Raw genomic sequence first — 22542 nt, forward strand, 5'->3', positions numbered from 1 at the left:
GAAAAATCACTAATCAGGCCTCCTGAAATAATGGCATGGTGGACAAGTTGGAACTGGCAAGGACATCTAAAAGCTGGAGACACCCAGCTGCTAGGGTGAGACCCTGAAAGACTGGAGTGAGGGGGACCAGTGTAGTGGTTTGGACTCAGTGGAAGGCTGTTGCCTCTGTATAGCTGCCGCTCTGCTCGTTTGCTGCCAAGCTCTTGGAGGTAGGCTTGGGGTCATCGGTCAGCAGGGCTTGCAGTTCTTCACACAGAGCAGGGAAAAGCAAGGACAAACTAAAACCCAGAGGTATTTCTACATCTTTTTCTCACAGCCTCTAATCACAACAACCTTCAGAAAGTCCTAGCTGCTACTTCACTTTCATCTTCCAAGTCTCATATAGATTTCTCTTTTGCTCAATTCTAGCCCACAACTGTACAGGGAAATGAGTTCTGGGAAACTTAATTCTTATTTAGCCCAATAGACACAGTACAGAACCACAACAGTAAGCCTCTAAATTTTGTAAATTGAATTTAGTTTCAATTTTAGAAGTGTTACTTACTTGAACAGGAAAAAGCAGAGCTAAGAAACATATATGACTTTATAATTTTTCACAAAGCATTCTTGGATATTGTCTAGTAATATGCCTTACTAGCACACATTTCAGAAAGAGAAATTGTTGATTGTAAATGCTAACCAGAAAAACTGTAACATAATTATATGAACATTACTTTGTTTTTGATGGTCAAGCATAGCATTTAAGTACAGTTTTTAAATGATCATCTCTTTAGGTCTTCTGAAAAAGGATCTAAGGAGAAAAGGGAAGTAACATTTACTGTGTACTATGCCAAGAATTTATGTGTCTTATTTCATTTACTTCATGTCCCAAACCTGTGATCCTCCTAAAGGTGAAGTAGCTCAATATCAAGTTCATGTGAAAAAGCTGAAAATTTGAAAATTCACCCCAGAATTTAGAGTAACTTATATCTCTAAGTTATCTTTTCCTGACTTAGTTGGTTATTTATTCCTACTTTTTTCACTTCTTATTGAAGAAGAGATAATGTAAATATTCAAGTATATAAACTAATCTTTAGTATAACTCAATGAATTTTTATGTATCTACATATATATTCATGTAATCGCCATCCAGACCAAAATATCAAACTTCTCCAGTACCTTTGATTGATTTTCACTGGGCCATTTGTACTTCCCATATAAACTGCCTTATGTATTTATATTTCTCATTATATGGACAGTGTGAATCTTGGAACAGCGGTAGGGGAGCGTGAACCATAGCAGTAGAGTGAGAATGTTGAATATGTGCCTCGTAACTGCTTTGGATGACATCTACTTATGTCACTTTCTCATTCTGCTTTCACCCTGAAACAGGTAATCAGATCCTGTCCCTTGGGAGCCTCTCAAAAGATCAGATTTATCCAATGAAACTCAAGGGCATCTCCATCTGCTATTCAGCTCTCAAATCTGCCTTGTGTGGAAATTATGTCAGCTTTGGCGTCTTCAAGTTGTATGGGGACAACCACTTTGACAATGTACTCCAAGCCTTTGTCAAAATGCTGCTGTCAGTGTCCCACAGTGACTTGCTAGTAAGCAATCCTGTATCATGGGAGTCTCTGTATGAAATGTGAAGTCACACCACCACAGGCATGGAATTGTTACAGTGAAGCCCGAGAAGTTAGAACAGCACTAGATCATTTTATGTTTTAGGGCAGCATTTGATTTAGCTTAAAGAATTAGAACAACTTTAGTGGCTGTCTTTATATAATTAAATGTGTAGTTTTGAAAACTGCATCTTCTGACAGATTGGTCATCTAGAGTGTTCCGAGTTCTGTGTCTACAGAAAGTGTAATTAGCAATTTCAACTAACTGCTTACAGCTGTGCTCACAATTCAGAAAGGGTCTGTGTTTCCTGGGGCAGAAATGCCAGATGACTGCAGGATCTTCTCCTTCCTTCCCTTCAACTGTCTACTTCCATGCTGTTTGGCTTTCCTTTCCCTTAACATTCTGATACGGTGGACAGAGTGCTAAACTAGAAGTTGAGCAACCTGGTATATAGTCTCAACTCTGCCACTCACTGGTCATTTACCTTGAATAAATCACCTTCTCTATTTCTCCAGGCTTCAATTTCCTCACCTCTAAAATGAGTAAATTAAACAAAGTGATCTCTAGGTCCCTTTTCTACCCTACTGTCTAGTTTTAGTGATTTATGTCAGTAGTTTTCAAACTTTGAAGCCCATCAGAATCACCTGGGGTGCTTGCTGGAATTCAAATTTCCAGGCTCCTCCACTGAGCTGTGTCATTATTAGACTTTTTTTTTTTAAATATCTCTGCCTGATTACACAAAAGCTAATATATGCCCAGCTTGGTTGCAGTAATTGCTTCAGTAACACAGCTAAACTTATGCTCAGGCTTTCCCACCTGCCCAAGACTACAAGTAAGATCCGGGGGCCTGCATTAGTCATCCTGTAGGAGAAATGCTTCTTGACATTCTAGTGGACTAGTGGTACCCTCTTCCACCTTTCTAAGCTAGTCTTCATAAAACCACATCTTCGGAATTCCCTAGCAGTTCAGTGGTTAAGACTCTGCAGTTTCACTGCCAAGGACCCAGGTTCAGTCCCTAGTCAAGGAACTAAGATGCTGTAAGCAATGCAGCATGGCCCAAAAGACCCAAAAACCAAACAAAAAAATGCGTCTCGAGCCAAAGGTGTCCAGCCTCTTTACAGTAGAATGGAATGCTCGTTGAAGGCTGCCTGTGCGACAGAAATTGTGGAGTAGAAACTTAAGTCAGATCAGCCATATGCTACAGCCTCCTCATTTGAGGGAACTCTTCATTTAGCAGTTGAAGCCCACCAAAAAAAAAAAAAGAAACCTGATATGGCTCCAGGATTTTCTCTGATCTTTTTTTCTAGTAGACAAGCAAAGCTTTACCTCAGTAATCTCAAAATTGAGGATGCAGAGGACTCCCTTAGAATATACTTTTTAAATGCCCTTTTCAGGACCTCATTCCAGAGGTTTTCATTCTGTTAAGTCTGAACTGGGGATCAGAAAACTGCGTTTTTAACAAGCACCCCCATGTGATTTTTATGGAGGTAGTCTTAATCTCACTGTAATAAATATTGCTATGGTTTATTTCTCTTATGAGTGTTGTGCTTCTTTGATACTGGTTTGAGTCTCATTTGAGGTTTTCCAGGTGTATTTCTCATGCACTTATCTTTTGCCTGTTGTGTATGGTAAATATTAAGCCATTTACCCAGTTATGATTTAGTTAGATGGGTTGACGTTGTGTGAATACAGCAGATGATGATACCAAATCCTATTATAACAGCAGATTTCTTTGTGTTAAAAAAAAAAGGTTCCCTAGCCCCTGTTAAGCACTATTGTGTGTCATATTATTCCAGCCCAGAAAAATAATTCAGCCTTCTAAATTCCACACTACAACAGTGTTGCTTGTGCTTAACTGTTACATGCTATGCTATACTATAGCTTCAAATCAGGACTTCTAGAGATCAAGGTATTTTTGTTAGAATTCCTTTAAATACTGAATTGAGAATCATTACATCATTTGTTCCACGTTAGGTTGGTGCAAAAGAAATTGTGGTTTTGCACTGTTGAACTTTGTCATTTGCACTTTGAATTTGCCATACATTCTTAAATAAATGTGGTTATGTTTTACAACATTTTAATACACATTCATCACTTTATATTTTTTGCTAGTGACTTATTACTTGCCATTTATTTTATATTTATTTTAGACTAGGGAAATTATATTAAAAAGCAAATTCGAGTAATTTTCTTATTTGAGTTCTAAATGTGTTGTAAAGCGGCAGAGACAGCTCATAACATCAGCAACACATTTGGCCCAGAAACTGCTAATGAACATTGCAGTCAGGCTTCCCTGGTGGCTCAGGCAGTAAAGAATCCACCTGCAGTGTGGGACACCTGGGTTCAACCCCTGGATTGGGAAGATCCTCTGGAGGAGGGCATGGCAACCCACTCCAGTATTCTGGCCTAGAGAATCCCCATGGACAGAGGAGCCTGATGGGCTACAATCCATGGAGTTGCACAGAGTCAGACACGACCGAGTGACGAGGCACAGCATACAGTACAGTGCAGTAGTGGTTCAAGAAGTTTTGCAGTGGAGACAATGAGAACCTTGCAAATGAGCACAGTAGCCGGCCATTGGAAGTTGACAATGACCAACTGAGAGCCGTCATTGAAACTGGTCCTTTGACAGCTGCACAAGAAGTTGCTGAAGAACTCAGTGTCGACCATTCTAGTCATTCGGCATTTGAAGCAAATTGGAAAGGTGGAGAAAGTTGATAAATACGTGCTTCATAAGCTGACTGAAAATTTTAAAAACTGTCGCTTTGAAGTGGCATCTTCTCTTATTCTCCGCAACAACAACAAGCCATTTCTCAATCACATTGTGACTTGTGATGAAAAGTGGATTTTATACAACTGGAGATGGCCAGCTCACTGGTTGGACCAAGAAGCAGCTCTAAAGCACTTCCCAAAGCCAAGCTTGAACCAAAAAAAAAAGGTCATGGCCACTGTTTGATGGTCCGCTGCCGGTCTGATCTTACTCCAGCTTTCTGAATCCTGGTGAAACCGTTACATCTGAGAATTATGCTCAGCAAATTGAAGAGATGCACCAAAAACTGCAGTGCCTGCAGCCGGCACTGATCAACAGAAAGGGCCCAGTTCTTCTCTACAACAACGCCCGACTGCACCTCGCACGACCGATGCTTCAAGCATTGAATGAACTGGCCTGTGAAGTTTTGCCTCGTCTACCATACCCACCTGACCTCTCGCCAGCCGGCCACCACGTCTGCAGGCATATCTGTTTTCAGGGAAAATGCTTCCACAACCGGCAGGAACCAGAAAATGCTTTTCATGAGTTCACTGAATCCCAAAACGTGGATTTTTATGCTACAGGAATAAACAAACTTATTTCTCATTGGCAAAAATGTGTTGATTATAATGGTTCCTATTTTGATTTAAAAAGATGCATTTGAGCCTAGTTAAAATGATTTATACCCAGGCTTCCTGGCTAGCTCAAATAGTAAAGAATCTACCACCAATGCTGGAGACCTGGGTTCGATCCCTGGGTCAGGAAGATCCTCTGGAGAAGGGCATGGTAACCTACTCCAGCATTCTTGCCTCGAGAATCCCATGGACAGAGGAGCCTGGTGGACTACAGTCAATGGGGTTACAAAGAGTCGGACACGATTGGGCGACTAACACTTTCACACTTTCATTTTCATAATTATTTAAAATTCGCAGTCTGAAATTGCAATTATGTTTGCACCAACCTAATTGTTTTATATATCTTTATGTGTTTATGTTTGTTTATATGTTTCTGTGTAAATAAGATCACAATTTCCAGCCTTATGCATGGCAACTCTCGCTGAACTGTAGCATGTCTTTCGCTTTCCTGTGGCTTGACATCTAGTATTTCTATTATAGCAATATCGGAAACTGAGCCAGTCGTATTATCCACTCTTGGAATGTCTCACCCAGGACCACATGAGCTTCATCACCAGCTTAGATCCTCCTGTACTCCTGTATGTCCTCACATCCATCTCAGAGGGACTCACTGCTCTTGGTGAGTATCAGAGAGAGCATTGTTTTGAGAGGAAGAACTTGGTTGTGGTCTCTTAGAGTAGGTGCTTTTGAGATGATCATCCTACAAAATGGGAAAGATTGTTTAACCAAAGTGGAAGATTGTAACTATTACCTAAAAGACAGAAAATACCCTTTTTCATATTTTGATGTACAGTTTATTTTTAAACAGCTTTATTAAAGTATAATTTACACACTGTAAAAATTACTGATTTTAAGTGAACAGTTCAGTGCATCTTGACAAATGTATAAACGTAGTCATGAACCACCACAGCCAAGATACAGAACATTTTCATCACCACAAAAGCTCCCTCATGACCCCTTCTAATCAATCCCTCCCCTAGTTCCAGCCCCAAGGAACTACTGTCTACTTTCTCTCACCGTAGTTTGCCTTTATCAGAACTTCATATAAGTGGAATCATGTAACATATAGTCCTTTGCGTCCGGCTTCTTCCGTTTAGCATAATGCCTTTTTCTGTGAATCAGTTTTTATCTTTCTGTTGCTCAGTATTATTCCATTGTATACATTACCACATTTGTTAATTTGTTAATATATTTTCACCAACTGATAACATTTGGGTTGTTTCCATTATTTGGTGGTTTTGAATAATGCTACTATGAACATTCATGTACAAGTCTTTCTATGGACAAATATTTCTCTTGAGTAAATACCACAGTGAATTTCTGGGTTGTATGCTGGATGCATATTCAACATTGTTAAAATCTACCAAACTACTCCAAAGTGACGGCACCGTTTTGCTCCCTGCAGCAGTGTGTAAGGGCTCCAGTCGCCCTCTATCTTCCCTAACACTTGCTATTTTCAGTCTTTTGGGGGGTAGGAGACAGAGGCTGCTTTGGATCTTAGACGTGGCATGCAGGAAGTATCATTTTTGTGTCATGCAAGGTCTTTAATTGTAGTTTCCCTGCTCAGTCTCAAGTAGTTGAGGCGCTCGGGCTTAGCTGCTCCATGGCCTGTAGGAGCTTAGTTCCCCAACCAGGGACTGAACCCAGGGAATGCAGGGATTGAATCTGCATTGCAAGGCAGATTCTTAACCAGTGGACTGCCAAGGAAGTCCTGATTATCAGTCTTTTTAATCTTAATCCTTTTAATGGGCATGAAGTGGACTCTCCTTGTGTTTTAATTTTGCATCTCACTAATGGATGTTAATTTGAGCATCTTTTCATGCTTATTTGCCATTTATCTGTCTTCTTGGTAAAGTGGTTGTTCCAATCTTCTACCCAGTTTTTCTGAGTTATTTTATCTTGAAAGTGTCCATTATATATTGTGGATACAAACCTTTTCTCAAATATATGTTTTGCAAATATTGTTTCAACTTTGTCTTGTCTTTTTTATTTTCTTAACAGTATCTTCTGAAGAGTAAAAGTTTTCAATTTTGAGGAAGTCCAATTATTTTTTTTCTGTTAGAGATCATGTCTTTTGTGTCCTATCCTAAGAAATCTTTGCTTATTAACCCGAGGCCATAAAGGTTTTTTTCTGTGTTTTCTTCTAAAAGTTTTATAGTTTTAGCTCTTATGTTTAGGTCTATGTTTCTTTCAATTTATTTTTGTACATCATATTTTAAGAGGCTTCCCTTGTGGCTCAGCTGATAAAGAATCCACCTGCAGTGCGGGAGACCTGGGTTCAATCCCTGGATTGGGAAGATCCCCTGGAGAAGGGAAAGGCTACCCTCTCCAGTATTCTGGCCTGGAGAATTCCATGGACTGTGTTAATTCCTGGGGTCACAAAGAATTGGACACGACTGAGCAACTTTCACTCACTATTATGAGATAAAAGCTAGAATTCTTTTTTTTTAACATGGATATTCAATTGTTCTAGCACATTGTTGAAGAGCATTCTTTATCTGTTAGACTACTTTGTGCCATTTCTGTACTATCCTAATTTTATAGTAAGTCTTAAAATCAGATAGTATGGCCTTCTAATTTTGTTTTTTTCATTATAAATTGTCTTGACTATTCTGGCCTTTTCCTCTTTTTTAAAAAAAAAAATACTAGAGTCAACTTGTCGATTTCTCTCGTTAGATTAAAAAACGAGCAGGAGAATCCCTATTGGTGACATTGAATCTATAGCCCAGTTTGGGGAGGACTGGCATCTTAGCAAGACTGAGTGTTCAGTCCCTGAAAATGGCATTTCTTCCCATTTATTTGGGTCTTCTTTACCTTTTCTCCACAGCATTTTTGAAGTTTTGAATATTAAGTCTTATCCAACTAAGTATTCTATGTTTTTATGCTCTTGTAAATGGTATTGATTTCAATATATGTTGTTTTTGCTACCATGTAGAATTGCAATTGATTTCTTTTATGTGTTGACCATGTACTCTGTAACCTTGCTAAACTGACTTATTAATTCTGGTAGCTTTTTATAGATTTCTTCATGATAGATGTGTCTTTCTACACAGATATGTCTGCAAATAAAGATAGTTTTACCTCTTCGAATCTGTATGGCTTTTTTTTTTCATACCTTATTACACTAGCTAGAGCCTATAGTAAAATGTTGAATGGAAATGATGGTAGCAAACATTCTTCCCTTGTCTTCAGTGTTATGGAGAAAGATATTATTTCACCATTCAGTATAAGATTAGCTAGCTCTCGGTTCGATTCCTGGGACAGGCAGATCTGCTGAAGAAGGGATAGGCTACCCACTCCAGTATTCTTGGGCTTCCCTTGTGGCTAAGCTGGTAAAGAATTCACTTGCAGTGTGGGAGACCTGGGTTCGATTCCTGAGTTAGGAAGATCCTCTGGAGAAGAGAACGGCTACCCACTCCAGCATTCTGGCCTGGAGAATTCCATGGAGTATACAGACCATGGGGTCACAAAGAGTCAGACACGACTGAGTGACTTTCATTTCATTCACTAGGTTTTATTGTAGATCTTCTTTATCTTGTTAAGAAAATTTCTTTCTTTTGTAGTTTTCTGAGAGCATTATCATGAATGGGTGTTGAATTTTATCACATTTTTTTCCTGCATATACTAAGATAATCTTAGGGTTTTCATTGTTTGTCTGTTAATATATTGCATGGTATTAATCATCATATTGATGGATATTTGAATGTTAAAGCAACCTTGCATTCCATGCTTGGTTACGACGTATTGTCCTGCTTATAAATTAATAGGTAAAACTTTCTAAAAATTAGATACATATTTTTACATCTGTGTTCATGACAGCTGTGATGGGTTCTTCTGTAGTTCTCCTTTAATAGCTTTCTGTTCTTCTCGCATCTTTGCCTTGCTTTAGTGTTGATATAGGGCTCTCTCTCATAAATGAACTGAGAAATGTTCCCTCCTCTCATTTTCTTAAAGAGTCTGTGTAGAATTGTTACCAGTTCTTCCTTAAATGTTTAATAGAATTCCCTAGTGAAACCACTAGGCCTAGATTTTTCTTTGTTAGAAGGTTTTTAACTATAAATTAAATTTCTTTAATGGATATAGGACTATTCCAGTCTCCTATTATATCTTGAGTAGCATTTGATAGCTGTATCTTTAAAGAAAATTATTCATTTCATCTAAAGTTTATCTGACATTATTGACATAACATTGTTCATGTCACCCTCTTGCTTTGGCTTCCGTGGTGGCTCAGTGGTGAAGAATCCGCCTGCAATGCAGGAGACGCATCAGTCCCTGGGTGGGAAAGACCCCCTAGAGAAGGAAATGGCAACCCGATCCAGTAGTCTTGCCTGGGAAATCCCATGGACAGAGGAGTCTGTCAGGCTACAGTCCTTGGGGTTGCAAGAGTAGGACATGACCCAGCGACTAAACTACCACCGCCATCCTCTTGTTACACAGTTTGATTTCTGTAGGATCTCTAGTAATGTTCGCTGTGTAATCCCTGACATTGGCAATTTGTGTGTTTTTTTCTTGGGAATACTGGCTGTAGGTTTATTAATTTTGTGCAGAGAACCAGCTTTCATTTTTCACTGATTTCTCTATTGTTCTATTTTTTATTTCATTGACTTCATGTATGATCTTTATAATTTCCTTTCTTCAGTTTATTTGCTTTTCCTTTTCTAGTTTTTCCAAGTAGAAGCTTACGTTGCTGATCTTAGACCTTTTTTCTTTTCTCATATACAAATCTAGTGCTTTAAGCACTGCTGTGGCTATAACTCATAAAATTTTTATTTATTTGGGGACTTTTTCTATTCAGCTAAAAGTATTTTTTAATTACCCTAGTGATTTCTTCTTTTACCAATGACGTATTACTTAGAAGCACATTGTTTAATTTCTGATAGTTCTGTTATTAATTCTAGTTTAATTTTATTTTAGTCATAGAATATACTCAGTTGTTCTTATTGGATCTTTTTATAGTCCAAAGTACAGTGAGTGTTTCATGAGCACTTGAAATGAGTGTGTATCCCATTGTTGTTGGGAAGAATGTTCTCTAAGCGTCGGATCTAATTGCTGGATAATGTTCACATTTTCTATATCTTTACTGGTTATTTTTTTGTCTGTCTGTCTGTTTTCTACTTGTCCTTTGAATTACCAAAGGATAAGTGCTAAAGCCTCTAACCATAATTATAAACTTGGCCATTTCTCCTTTTAGTACTATCAGTTTTTGTAGGAAGTATTTTGAAGCTCTGTTACCAAGTGTGTGTATGTATATTTAGGATTGTTATGTCCCCTTGATTAATTTACCCCTTTATCCTTATGAAATGACACAGTTTATTTCTGGCAATATTCTTTCCTCAGAAATCTACTTTGTCTGGTATTACTAGCCTCTCCAGCATTCTTTTGATTAGAGTTAGCCTCATTTTCCATCATTTCACTTTTAATCTTTCTGTGTGTCTCCGTATTTAAAGTTGGTTTCTTATCGACATCAGGTATTTTCTGTTGCTGTTGTAACACCTTTTTACAAACTTGATGACTTAAAACAACATAAATTTGCTGTCCTGTAGTTCTTTACTTCATAAATCTGGCGTGGGTCTCACCAGACTAAAATCACAGTGTCAGCAGAGCTGTCTCCTGCCTTCTTCAGCCTCTAGAGACCGCTTGCATGCTTTGTCCTGGCTCCTGTCCTCTGTCTGCAAAGCCAGCGGCACTGAATAGCTGAGCATTCTCCCACAGGTGCGTCTCCAGTTGATTCTGATGTCTTCTGCCTCTCTTTCACTTTCAAGGACCCCTGGAATTACCTTGGGCCCACTCATATAATCAGGGATAATCCCCCTATTTTTAGTTCAACTGACTAGCAACCTTAACCCATCTGCAACTTTATTCTCTGCTGTGTAACCTAACACATTCACAAGTTCCAGGGGTTAGGATATGGACATATTTGCCTAATATAGCATATAGTTGGGTCATATTTTTATATGAAATCTGACTATCTCTGCCTTCTATTAATAAAGTGTTTCAGCCATTAACATGTAAGATAACTACCAGTATATTTGAGTTTAAATCTACAATATTGCTATTTGTTTTTTCTTGCTTTGTCTCTTTTTCCTCCCTTCTTTTAGTTTGGATTAATTAAATGTTTTTTATGGCTCCATTCTATATCCCCTATGAGCTTATTAGCCATACTTCTTAATTCTTAGTGGTACTCTAAGGTTTATAATCTATACCATCAAATGATGTAATCAGTTTGCATTCAGATAATTACACTCTGCCTCTCTCTGTCTCTCTTCCTTCTGGAACTCCAATTACACGTGTTCTGTGTCTCTGTTACATTGTTCAAAGACTGGAAAGAACTCCTCTACAGATTTTCAGAGCTCTCTTCTCACATAGTTCCCACTTCTGATACCAGAAGTTCCAGCTGCCTCCGCCTCCCCAGATTCACCTCACTGAGACCAGTTGGCTTTGTCTGGGTTCCCCTTTCCTGGCCAGCAGCCTGGAAGCTGCTTTGGGCAATAAGCTTGAGCAGTTGTGTAGGTATTACCTCATTTGTTTCCCTCCTCTCTGGTTTGATAGTCCTATACTGCTTCTTGTGCAGTAATTGAAAAATGTTGTTTCATATATTTTGTCCTGTTTTCTAGTTGTTTATGGCAGAAGGAAAACATTCTCATAGCAGTTAATCCTTCATGGACAGAAACTGAAGCCTTGTCTTTTTTTATTACAGTTTGTCTTAACATTCTTTTGTCTCATATCATAGCGGTACTTGAAGCTTTTGAATTAGTTGCAGATGGCTCTGTTGTACTCACAAACTGTGATCTTTAGCCTGGAATCTGCATTTTAACAAGTCTCTCAAAGGAATCTTGACAAAGTGGCATAATGGAGGGAATACTGAACTTGAATTTAAGTTCCAGTGCCGCCACTTAACGAACGTATTGACCATAGACGTGGACTCTGTTCATGATGCGGTCATAAGTATTTTCATACGTGTTCTTCATTCATTTCATTCTCAGAAGCACTCTGCATGCTAAAACTAGATCAAAGATGTTAATAGTATTGTTTGTCCTTAGTTCCTACTTGTAAGCTTCCTTCTTGACTGGGTTGATCACTGCTTTTTAACCAGTTGCTAACATATAGTAAGTGCTCAATAAGTATATATTGAATGAATTAATTAGGTAATATTATTTTCACTATACAGATGAGTAAGCTGCTGCTCAGAGAGGTAAAACAACTTGCCTAAGGTCATACAACTAATAACTGCCTGCTCTAGGAGTCTTTAAAACCCATTCCTCTTCACCTTACTACCCTGCTGGATCCACCTGATATAGGTCACAGTTTGGCAGGTGAATTGTGCCCTCTGTCTTCAAGAAAGAGGATTAGACTGCTGAAAGTAATTACTTGGGTTTCTTCTTTTCCAATGGTGAAAAATGTTCAAAAAGGCATTTATAGGTATTATTTGAGTTGTAAGCAAACTTCAGTTCCACTGTAGCCTCAGTGAGAAAAATGAGAGGGAGGTGCAAAATAGTTGAACCAGTGATAGAATTGTGGCTTGCCTAATATGCTTGACATGATATTAAATTTTTTTCTTAATCATTCACTAGCATTCTTAGTTTCAGGCCAGCTATCATATGGGAAGAGAGAAAGATAAATGACAAAAATGATTATATTTTTCCTGTTTTAAATTGCCCATCCACCACCCCTATTCAGTTCAGTTCAGTTCAGTTCAGTTGCTCAGTCATGTCTGACTTTTTGCAACCCCATAGACTGTAGCACGCCAGGCTTCCCTGTTTATCACCAACTTCCGGAGCTTACTCAAACTCATGTCCATTGAGTCGGTGATGCCATCCAACCATCTCCTCCTCTGTCGTCCCCTTCTCATCCTCCTGCCTTCAATCTTTCCCAGCATCAAGGTCTTTTCCAATGAGTCAGTTCTTTGTATCAGATGGCCAAAGTACTGGAATTTCTGTTTCGGCATCAGTCCTTCCAATGAATATTCAGAACTGATTTCTTTTAGGATGGACTGGTTGGATCTCCCTGCTGTCCAAGGGACCCTCAAGAGTCTTCTCCAACACCATAGTTCAGAAGCGTCAATTCTTCAGCACTCAGCTTTATTTATTATCCAACTCTCACATTCATACATGACTATTGGAGAAACCATAGCTTTGACTAGATGGACCTTCATTGGCAAAGTAATGTCTCTGCTTTTTAATATGCTGTCTAGGTTGGTCATAGCTTTTCTTCCAAGGAGCAAGCACCTTTTAATTTCATGGCTACAGTCACCATCTGCAGTGATTTTGGAGCCGAAGAAAAAAAAGTCTCACTGTTTCCATTGCTTCCCCATCTATTTGCCTTGAAGTGATGGGACCAGATGCCATGATCTTAGTTTTTTGAATGTTGAGTTTTAAGCCAATGTTTTCACTCTCCTTTTTCACTTTCATCTAAAGGTTCTTTAGTTCCTCTTTGCTTTCTGCCATAAGGGTGGTGTCATCTGCATATCTGAGGTTCTTGATATTTCTCCCGGCAATCTTGATTCCAGCTTGTGCTTCATCCAGCGCAGCATTTCACATGATGTGCTCTGCATATAAGTTAAATAAGCAGGGTGTCAGTATATAGCTTTGACGTACTCCTTTTCCAATTTGGAACCAATCTGTTGTTCCATGTCCAGTTCTAACTGTTGCTTCTTGGCCTGCATACAGATTTCTCAGGAAGCAGGTAAGGTGCTCTGGTATTCCTGTCTCTTGAATTTTCCAGTTTGTTGTGATCCACACAGTCAAAGGCTTTGGTATAGTCAATAAAGCAGAAGTAGATGTTTTTTTAAAACTCTCTTGCTTTTTCTGTGATCCAGGGGATGTTGGCAATTTGATCTCTGGTTCCTCTGCCTTTTCTAAATCCAGCTTGAACATCTGGAAGTTCACAGTTCACGTATTGTTGAAGCCTCACTTGGGAGAATTTTCAGCATTACTTTGCTGTCGTGTAACTTGAGTGTAATTGGTAGTGGTAGTTTGAACATTCTTTAGCATTGCATTTCTCTGGGATTGGAATGAAAACTGACCTTTTCCAGTCTTGTGGCCACTGCTGAGTTTTCCAAATTTGCTGGCATGTTGAGTGCAACACTTTAACAACATCATTAGAATTTGAAATAGCTCAACTGGAATTCCATCCTCTCCATTAGCTTTATTTGTAGTGGAGCTTCCTAAGGCCCACTGGACTTTACATTCCTGGATGTCTGGCTCTAGGTGAGTGATCACACCATCGTGGTTATCTGGATCATGAAGATCTTTTTTCTACAGCTCTTCTGTGTATTCTTGCCACCTCCTCTTAATGTTCTGCTTCTGTTAGGTCCATACCATTTTGGTCCTTCATTGTGCCCATCTTTGCATGAAACCCTTGGTATCTCTCATTTCCATGAAGAAATCTCTAGTCTTTCCCATTTTATTGTTTTCCTCTATTTCTTTGCATTAATCACTTAGGAAGGCTTTCTTATCTTTCCTTGCTATTGTTTGGAACTCTCCATTCAGATGAGTATATCTTTCCTTTTCTCTTTTGCCTTTCACTTCTCTTCTTTTTTCAGCTGTTTGTAAGGCCTCCTCAGACAACCATTTTGCCTTTTTGCATTTCTTTTTCTTGGAAATGTCTTGATCACCACCTCCTATACAATGTCACGAACCTCCATCCATAGTTCTTTAGTCACTCTGTCTATCAGATCTAATCCCTTGAATCTATCTGTCACTTCTACTGTATAATCATAAGGGATTTGATTTAGGTAATACCTGAATGGTCTAGTGTGGTTTTTCCCTACTTTCTTCAATTTAAGTCTGAATTTTGCAATAAGGAGTTCATGATCTGAGCCACCATCAGCTCCCAGTCTTGTTTTTCCTGACCATATAGAGTTTCTCCATCTTTGGCTGCAAAGAATATAATCAGTCTGATTTTGGTGTTGACCTTCTGGTGATGTCCTTATGTAGAGTTGTCTCTTGTGTTGTTGGAAGAGGGTGTTTGCTATGACCAGGGTGTTCTCTTGGCAAAACTCTGTTAGCTTTTGCCCTGCTTCATTTTGTACTCCAAGGCCAAACTCTCCTGTTAGTCCAGGTATTTCTTGACTTACTACTTTCATGTTCCAGTCCCTAATGATGAAAAGGACGTCTTATTTTGGTGTTGGCCTTCATAGAACCATTCATCTTCAACTTCTTCGGCATTAATTCTTGGAGCATAGGCTTGGATTAATGTGATATTGAATGTTTTGCCTTGGGAATGAACAGAGATCATTCTGTCATTTTTGAGATTGCATCCAAGTACTGCATTTCAGACTCTTTTGTTGACTATGAGGGCTACTCCATTTCTTCTAAGGGATTCTTGCCCGCCATAGTAGATATAATGGTCATGAGTTAAATTCACCCATTCCAGTCCATTTTAGTTCACTGATTCCTAAAATGTCGATGTTCACTCTTGCCATCTCCTGTTTGACCACTTCCTTGATTCACGGACCTAACATTCCAGGTTCCTATGCCATATTGTTCTTTACAGCATCAGACTTTACTTCTGTCATCAGTCACATCCACAGCTAGGTCTTGTTTTCTCTTTGGCTCTGTCTCTTCATTCTTTCTGGAGTTATTTCTCTAGTCTTCTCCAGTAGCATATTGGGCACCTATAAACCTGGGTTCATCTTTCAGTGTCTTGTCTTTTTGCCTTTTCATACTGTTCATGAGGTTCTCAAGGCAAGAATACTGAAGTGGTTTGCCATTCCCTTCTCCAGTGGACCACATTCTGTCAGACTTCTCCACCATGACCCGTCCGTCTTGGGTGGCCCTACACAGCATGGCTCATAGTTTCATTGAGTTAGACAGGGCTGTGGTCTGTGTGATCAGTTTGGTTAGTTTCCTGTGACTGTGGTTTTCATTTTGTCTGCCCTCTGATGGAGAAGGATAGGAGGCTTATGGAAGTTTCCTGATGGGAGAGCCTGACTGTGGGGGAAGCTACCACTATCACCTACCCCCATGTTCTTACATACAGAGGCCAGGACAGGGCTTACAAAAATCCGCTCTTACTAACGGCTCTCAACTCGTTCATTTAATAAATATCAGCTGTGCACCTGCTATGTGCCAGGCTCCATCCTAGATCTTGATGGTACTGAAAAGAATAAGATAGGCAAGGTCTCTGCTAACGTGAAGTTTATATTGTAGGGATGAGAGAGAACAGTAAACACACACACATAAAATATTAAATCATCGTAAGTGCTAAACAAGAATTAAAATAGTGAATAGGGAAAGATTCTATGGCTTATTTAGAAGTGATCAGGGAAAGCCTCTGAAGATGAGCCGTGACAGGGATGAAGTTGCATTCCAAGAAAGAAAAAGGTGGCACAGAAGGCAAAACAGGAAAAGGTGGGGGCAAGCGAAAACCAACTAGAAACCATCGGAAATTACCCTAATCAAGTTCATTATTATTAAAATTTTCATTATTAATAAAGAATATATGTTGTTGCGAGCATGTTCTTGAATTGGAGTTAATGTTATATATGTAATGAAGAAGTAAAACATTCCAGGAATGTTTAGAAACTTAGAGGCCTTGTTCTTTAGTCTCTCTCACCAAAAACATGCTAAAAAGAGAAGAAAGATACGGATTAGCTAAACCGAATGACAGGCTTCGTGTTTCAGGAGTTGAAATAGCCAGGAAAATAAATGGGGAGTGAAAAGGGAGAAACCTACTAGAGTTGGGTACTATGTTACAAACTTTACACACTTTCTCTCTCTAATCTTTAATTTCTCAAAACGAAGTAGGTGGTAGTAAGCACATTTTACAGAGGTGAAATTGAATCTTCGTATAGTCAAACTGAATCTTCAGTAGTCAGTCTAGAAGAGAGAGTCCACTCTAAACCACTACGTCGCCGAAACAGACCTTTTGTTTCTGAATCTGCCTCTCACACCATGTTTTCCCTGGTGGCTCAGATGGTAAGGCATCTGCCTACAACGCGGGAGACCCAGGTTCAATCCCTGAGTCGGGAAGATCCCCTGGAGAAGGCAATGGCACCCCACTCCAGTGCTCTTGCCTGGAAAATCCCATGGATGGAGGAGCCTGGTGGGCTGCAGTCCACGGGGTTGCCAAGAGTCGGACACGACTGAGCGACTTCACTTCACTTCACTTCATACCCCACTCTGCTATGATGAGAAATTTTGAGTCAAAGCCAAACTTCAGTTCAACCCCATTATCATTCTTCCAACTCTCAGTTAAGCAACTCTTTCCTGTAGAGTTAGTTAACTTTCAGAGCAGCTTCCTGCGGTAGGCCTTGGTGAACAGGAGGGCTGCTGCTGATGCCTGAGCTCCCTGTGGCGGCCGGTTGCAACAGAGAAGGGGCCTGTGGTGGTTTCAGCACTAGACAGCAGCTTGCTGGAGAGGACCAAGTGCCTGTTGGGCTTAAAAATTCTGTCCTAAATTACCTAAATCATGGATTATGAATACCAAGAGCTAGGACAGAATATGAAAATTCATGACTTCTGCCCATTCTTGTATTTCACAAGAGTTTCATTATTTGAATCTCACACAGCAGCTTCAGCTGCAAATAAAGAAGACCAATAATAATACATAATCCTCAGCACTATTCATTCTTTCTTTGATAAAATGGTCCATGATCCTTATGATTCCACGCTTTTCAATCTACCCTGAAATCATTTATCCTTTTCAAAGCCCGCAACAATAAATCAGCCATAATGGAAGCTCTTCTCCTTGCTTTTATTGCGTGGATGTATACTCCAGCCTTCATGTCTGAAGTGTTTACCTGGCTTTTCCATAGCTGACTCAGGAGACTGGAACCTTTTAATGCAACCTGCGTGGCGTGTGGTCACCGAATCTATGTGAAGTCTTGATAATTTTTGTCTGATTGATAGCGTATCGCTCTTCACTGGTGAGGGGAAGCGTATCTATTTCCTGCTTGCTTCCTTTTGTAGATGTTAAGTCACTTAATCCATTTACGTTCACGATTGGGACTTCAAAGGCAGAAATATGGAGGAAAAGAGAAAAGCAAACAGGTTCAACAAGTCTGCCTGACTTTTAGGGCTAAAAATTTTCTACTACATTATGTACTACTTCTCAGGGTTATATTAATAAAACCAAACTTCCTTTTCTGCAAAGTAGCCCAGTTAGTGGGGAGAGAAAAACAATCAGTCAAATGCCATAACTATAGGAGGAAATAAAAGCTCCTTTCTTAAAAGCCTATAGCTCTACAGCTTCCCAAAACTATAGTCCATGCCCATCTTTTAGACTTTCATTCAACCCCTCATGATTCTGTATCAGCTACCACTGTCCTCTATTTGAAAAGTGTACTTCTGTCTATATTTCAGAACTTGCCCCCAAACTTACCTCTATTTACTGTCATTTCACTTAAAACAATGTATGTGAAAGAATTTTTACACTGCAGTGTTCCATTGATTCTAGTATTGTTACTGAACAGAACTCAAGACCTAAAAAAAAATGCTTTCTCAGAGTAGCTTTGTCTACCCATTCTTTGGAGAAGGGCATAGCAACCCACTCTAGTATTCTTGCCTGGAGAATTCCATGGACAGAGGAGCCTGGTGGGCTAGGATCTGAGGAGCTGCAAAGAGTCGGACACGACTAAGTACTACTGCTACCCATTCTTTAGTTAAATCAACTGATGTTTCACCTCTCATCTGTGACAAGCACACGTGTCTCAGAATTTTAGAGGTGAGTAAAATGAATAAGAAGTAACTCAAAAATAAATAAATAAATAAAAATAAATTTTAAAAAAGTAACTAATGCCTTAGGAGTTTATAATCTGCTACTTCCAGCCCTACTGTCCCAGTCTATTTCTATTCTGAATCTACTATATTTACCATTTTTTTGAGGCCCATCATGTTTTTAATTGTTTGTCTTGCTGTTTTTGTTACTAATCATAAACTCCCCAGAGTTGTGTCCATACATTACTATTAGCCAAAAAAAAAATCTGGGCAGTGTCTTGCTCTAAATCAAAACCATGACCTTTGGATAAGCTATCTCTGAGCTTCATTTTTCTCATTAGAAAAATGCAAATAAGAGTACCTACTATATACAGAAGTGGTTGTTAGAGGTATATGAAACGTTATTTAGTGTACATGTTATTTAGTGTTATTTAGTGTCACTTGCCAAAAATATATATATATACAGAGGTGGTTGTTAGAGGTATATGAAATGTTATTTGGTGTACATGTTATTTGGTGTTATTTAGTGACACTTCAGTTTAGTTCAGTCACTCAGTCGTGTCCGACTCTTTGCAACCCCATGAATCACAGCACGCCAGGCCTCCCTGTCTATCACCAACTCCTGGAGTTCACCCAAACCCACGTCCGTTGAGTTGGTGATGCCATCCAGCCATCTCATCCTCTGTTGTCCCCTTCTCCTCCTGCCCCCAATCCCTCCCAGCATCAGAGTCTTTTCCAATGAGTCAACTCTTCGCATGAGGTGGCCAAAGTATTGGAGTTACAGCTTTAGCATCAGTCGTTCCAGTGAACACCCAGGACTGATCTCCTTTAGGCTGGACCTCCTTGCAGTCCAAGGGACTCTCAAGAGCCTTCTCCAACACCACAGTTCAGAAGCATCAATTCTTCGGCACTCAGCTTTCTTCACAGTCCAATTCTCACATCCATACGTGACCACTGGAAAAACCATAGCCTTGACTAGACGGACCTTTGTTAGCAAAGTAATGTCTCTGCTTTTGAATATGCTATCTAGGTTGGTCATAACTTTCCTTCCAAGGAGCAAGCATCTTTTAATTTCATGGCTGCAGTCACCATCTGCAGTGATTTTGGAGCACCCCCAAAATAAAGTCTGACACTGTTTCCACTGTTTGCCCATCTATTTCCCATGAAGTGATGGGACCAGATGCCATGATCTTAGTTTCTGAATGTTGAGCTGTAAGCCAACTTTTTGACTCTCCTCTTTCACTTTCATCAAGAGGCTTTTGAGTTCCTCTTCACTTTCTGTCATAAGGGTGGTGTCATCTGCATATCTGAGGTTATTGATATTTCTCCTGGCAATCTTGATTCCAACTTGTGCTTCCTCCAGCCCAGTGTTTCTCATGATGTACTCTGCATATAAGTTAAATAGTGACACTTAATTGCCAAAAAAATATAAACCTTCACTAACACCTCTCTTGCCTTTCGGATTATGTGTAAATGTGTGACTCACTGCTGGATGCCCTCAAGGAAGATCCCAAGCTATTTTGTCGGCCTACTCTCTTATGATTCTTCTACACATTCTTTTACTCAAACCATAAGTCCTACTCCCTAAATATACCATGAGGGAAATTAGTAAGAACTACCATATTTTCCTCCTTCCAGTGTTTTTGAGTTATAGTGACACTGTACACATTTAAGGTGTATAACATAATGATCTGACTTGTGTACATCCCCAAATGATTACCACCATAAGTTTGGTATTTATCATCTATCATTTATCACATTTATCATCACATATAGTTAAAAATATAAGAATACTCATCCTTGTGATGGGTATTCATAGGATATACTCTTAAGTTTTATATATAATATACAGCAGTGTTATTTATACCACTTGACCACCTTCATCCAGTTCCCTCTCCTGCTAACCAGCTACCTCTGATAACCACAGATACGATTTCTTCTTCTGTGAGTTTGTTTTTGTTTTTAAAGTATAACTGCCCTACAGCACAATGTTAGCGTCTGGTGCCCAACATAGTCATTCAGTACTTCTAAACATTACGTGGTGGTAAAATACTATGGAGTCTAGTTACCATCTGTCAATCTACTAAGATATTATTGGCTTTGTTCTCCACATTGTACAGTTTATACCCGTGCCTCATTCTGTTACTGAAAGTTTGTGCCTGTTAATCTCCCTCACCTGTTTCTCTTGTTCCTCCCACACCCTCTCTGGCAGCCGCCTGTTGGCTCTCTGTATCTATGACTGTTTCTCTTTCGTCACTTTTGTTCATTGGGTTTCTTTCCCTTTAGGTTTCACATATAAGTGAACGCATGGTATTTAGCTTTCTCTATCTGACTTATTTCACTTAGCATAATACCCTCTAGGTACTCGTGTTGTTAATTAAACATAGTAAACTCTCAATAAATATCAGTTATTTTTACTGTGAGAATTTCTAGTTATTTTTCTCCTCATTCAGCTCTGCAACATATTTTACAAATGATGAGAAAGTTTAATTGGCTCCTTCGCAATAACACACAGCAAGTAGCTAGAAAAGATGGAATTTGAAACTAGGTTGAAATTCTGTCTTCAAAATCCATACCTTCTCACCATATTTTGTATACTGTGCTAATCTCTCCATCTGAAAAATGTCCTTCCCATTGTTCAACTGAAAATAACTTTTCCCAGCCCATCTCAGGTGCTACCTCCACCAAACCCTCCTTGATCCTCACCCAAACGCAATATCTCTCTCAAAATTTTCACAGCAGTGTCATGCTCATTTCTACACAGCACTGTGCTCCAGTGGCTTATGTCTAAATCATGGTCTCTTTGACACAAGGGCGAGGGTTTCCCTGAAGCAAAGTACTTTGTGCCAAGTTCACGGTTTCCCCTGAAGCAGAGCACTTTGCACCATGCAGATATTTAATAAAGACACTTAAACTGAACAGAAGGTCATTAAGGTCACATATGGAAAATTCTGTCCAGTGCAGTCCAGGAATCATTTACTTACTAATGTGTCTCTATGTGAAGTCCTGTAGTTGACATTGGGTTTAAAGAGATAAGCAAAGCAAAATCCTCAGAGTTTACAGTTTGATAAAAGTGCTTTGAAACCAGAAATTGTTTTTGTTTTTGTTTTTTTAATTTAGGCATTAGAGTGAGATGAAACAAACACCTTAGTCATCAAGTGAATTCTCATTTGTTGTTCACACAGATACAGTCGTCTCCTCCAGCTGCTGTACCAGCTTAGACTACATCGTTACCTACCTCTTCAAGCACATAGCAAAAGAGGGCAAGAAATCACTTCGATGCCGAGAGGCCACCCAGGCTGGTCAGAGACTATTACATTTTATGCAGCAAAATCCAGAGGTCCTGCAGCAGGTAAATAGTGGTTGTTCACCTACCTTAAGAGATAAGAGTTTTCCCAAAACCAATGTGGTCTCTGAATACCTTAGAGCAACTGGTCTTGCCAAGACTCTTTCCTGGTTCTCCTCTAGGAGTATTTTCCCTGTAAGTAGGATAGTTGGCCTCAGGATTACCCGCCCTCAGCAAATCTCTAATTCATGCATCTCACGCAGTGAAGCTAGTATTCAGAAAGAGGATAGCACTTTCAGAGACAAGGGAAATACTGAATAAAAGTCAAAGCTGGAACTAGAAACAGTCAACCTCTGATTTGTTTCCTGGAGCCTCTAATAACATCATCTTAGGTTTGCCTTGTGAATACTCTGGTGTGCTGAGAAACTACCATTTGCTGGGCTCCTATTCTGTGCCAGGTGACCTGCTGGGTCATTTTCCCCATTTTTAGATGAGAAATCAAGGTTCAGATGGGTCATATCCCCAAAACCATTTAAATAATAAGTGATAAAGCCATGATTTGTTAATTTCCTAATGTTTTCTGACTAGCTGATATGAATTAGGTCTAAGTTT

At 39.4% G+C, this 22542-nt stretch overlaps 1 protein-coding gene across 1 annotated transcript in view; it reads left to right on the forward strand.

Moving 5' to 3' along the window:
* The window catches only part of RANBP17 (RAN binding protein 17), a 356127-nt gene that overhangs the window by 301192 nt on the left and 32393 nt on the right, over positions 1–22542 (forward strand). The window contains exons 23-25 of the mRNA XM_018065634.1: positions 1372–1586; positions 5467–5605; positions 21830–21996. Coding sequence (XP_017921123.1) covers positions 1372–1586; positions 5467–5605; positions 21830–21996 — 521 coding nt within the window. The remainder of the gene's footprint in view (positions 1–1371; positions 1587–5466; positions 5606–21829; positions 21997–22542) is intronic.

This window comes from Capra hircus, chromosome 20 (genome assembly GCF_001704415.2).
Source record: "Capra hircus breed San Clemente chromosome 20, ASM170441v1, whole genome shotgun sequence".
NCBI lineage: Eukaryota > Metazoa > Chordata > Mammalia > Artiodactyla > Bovidae > Capra > Capra hircus.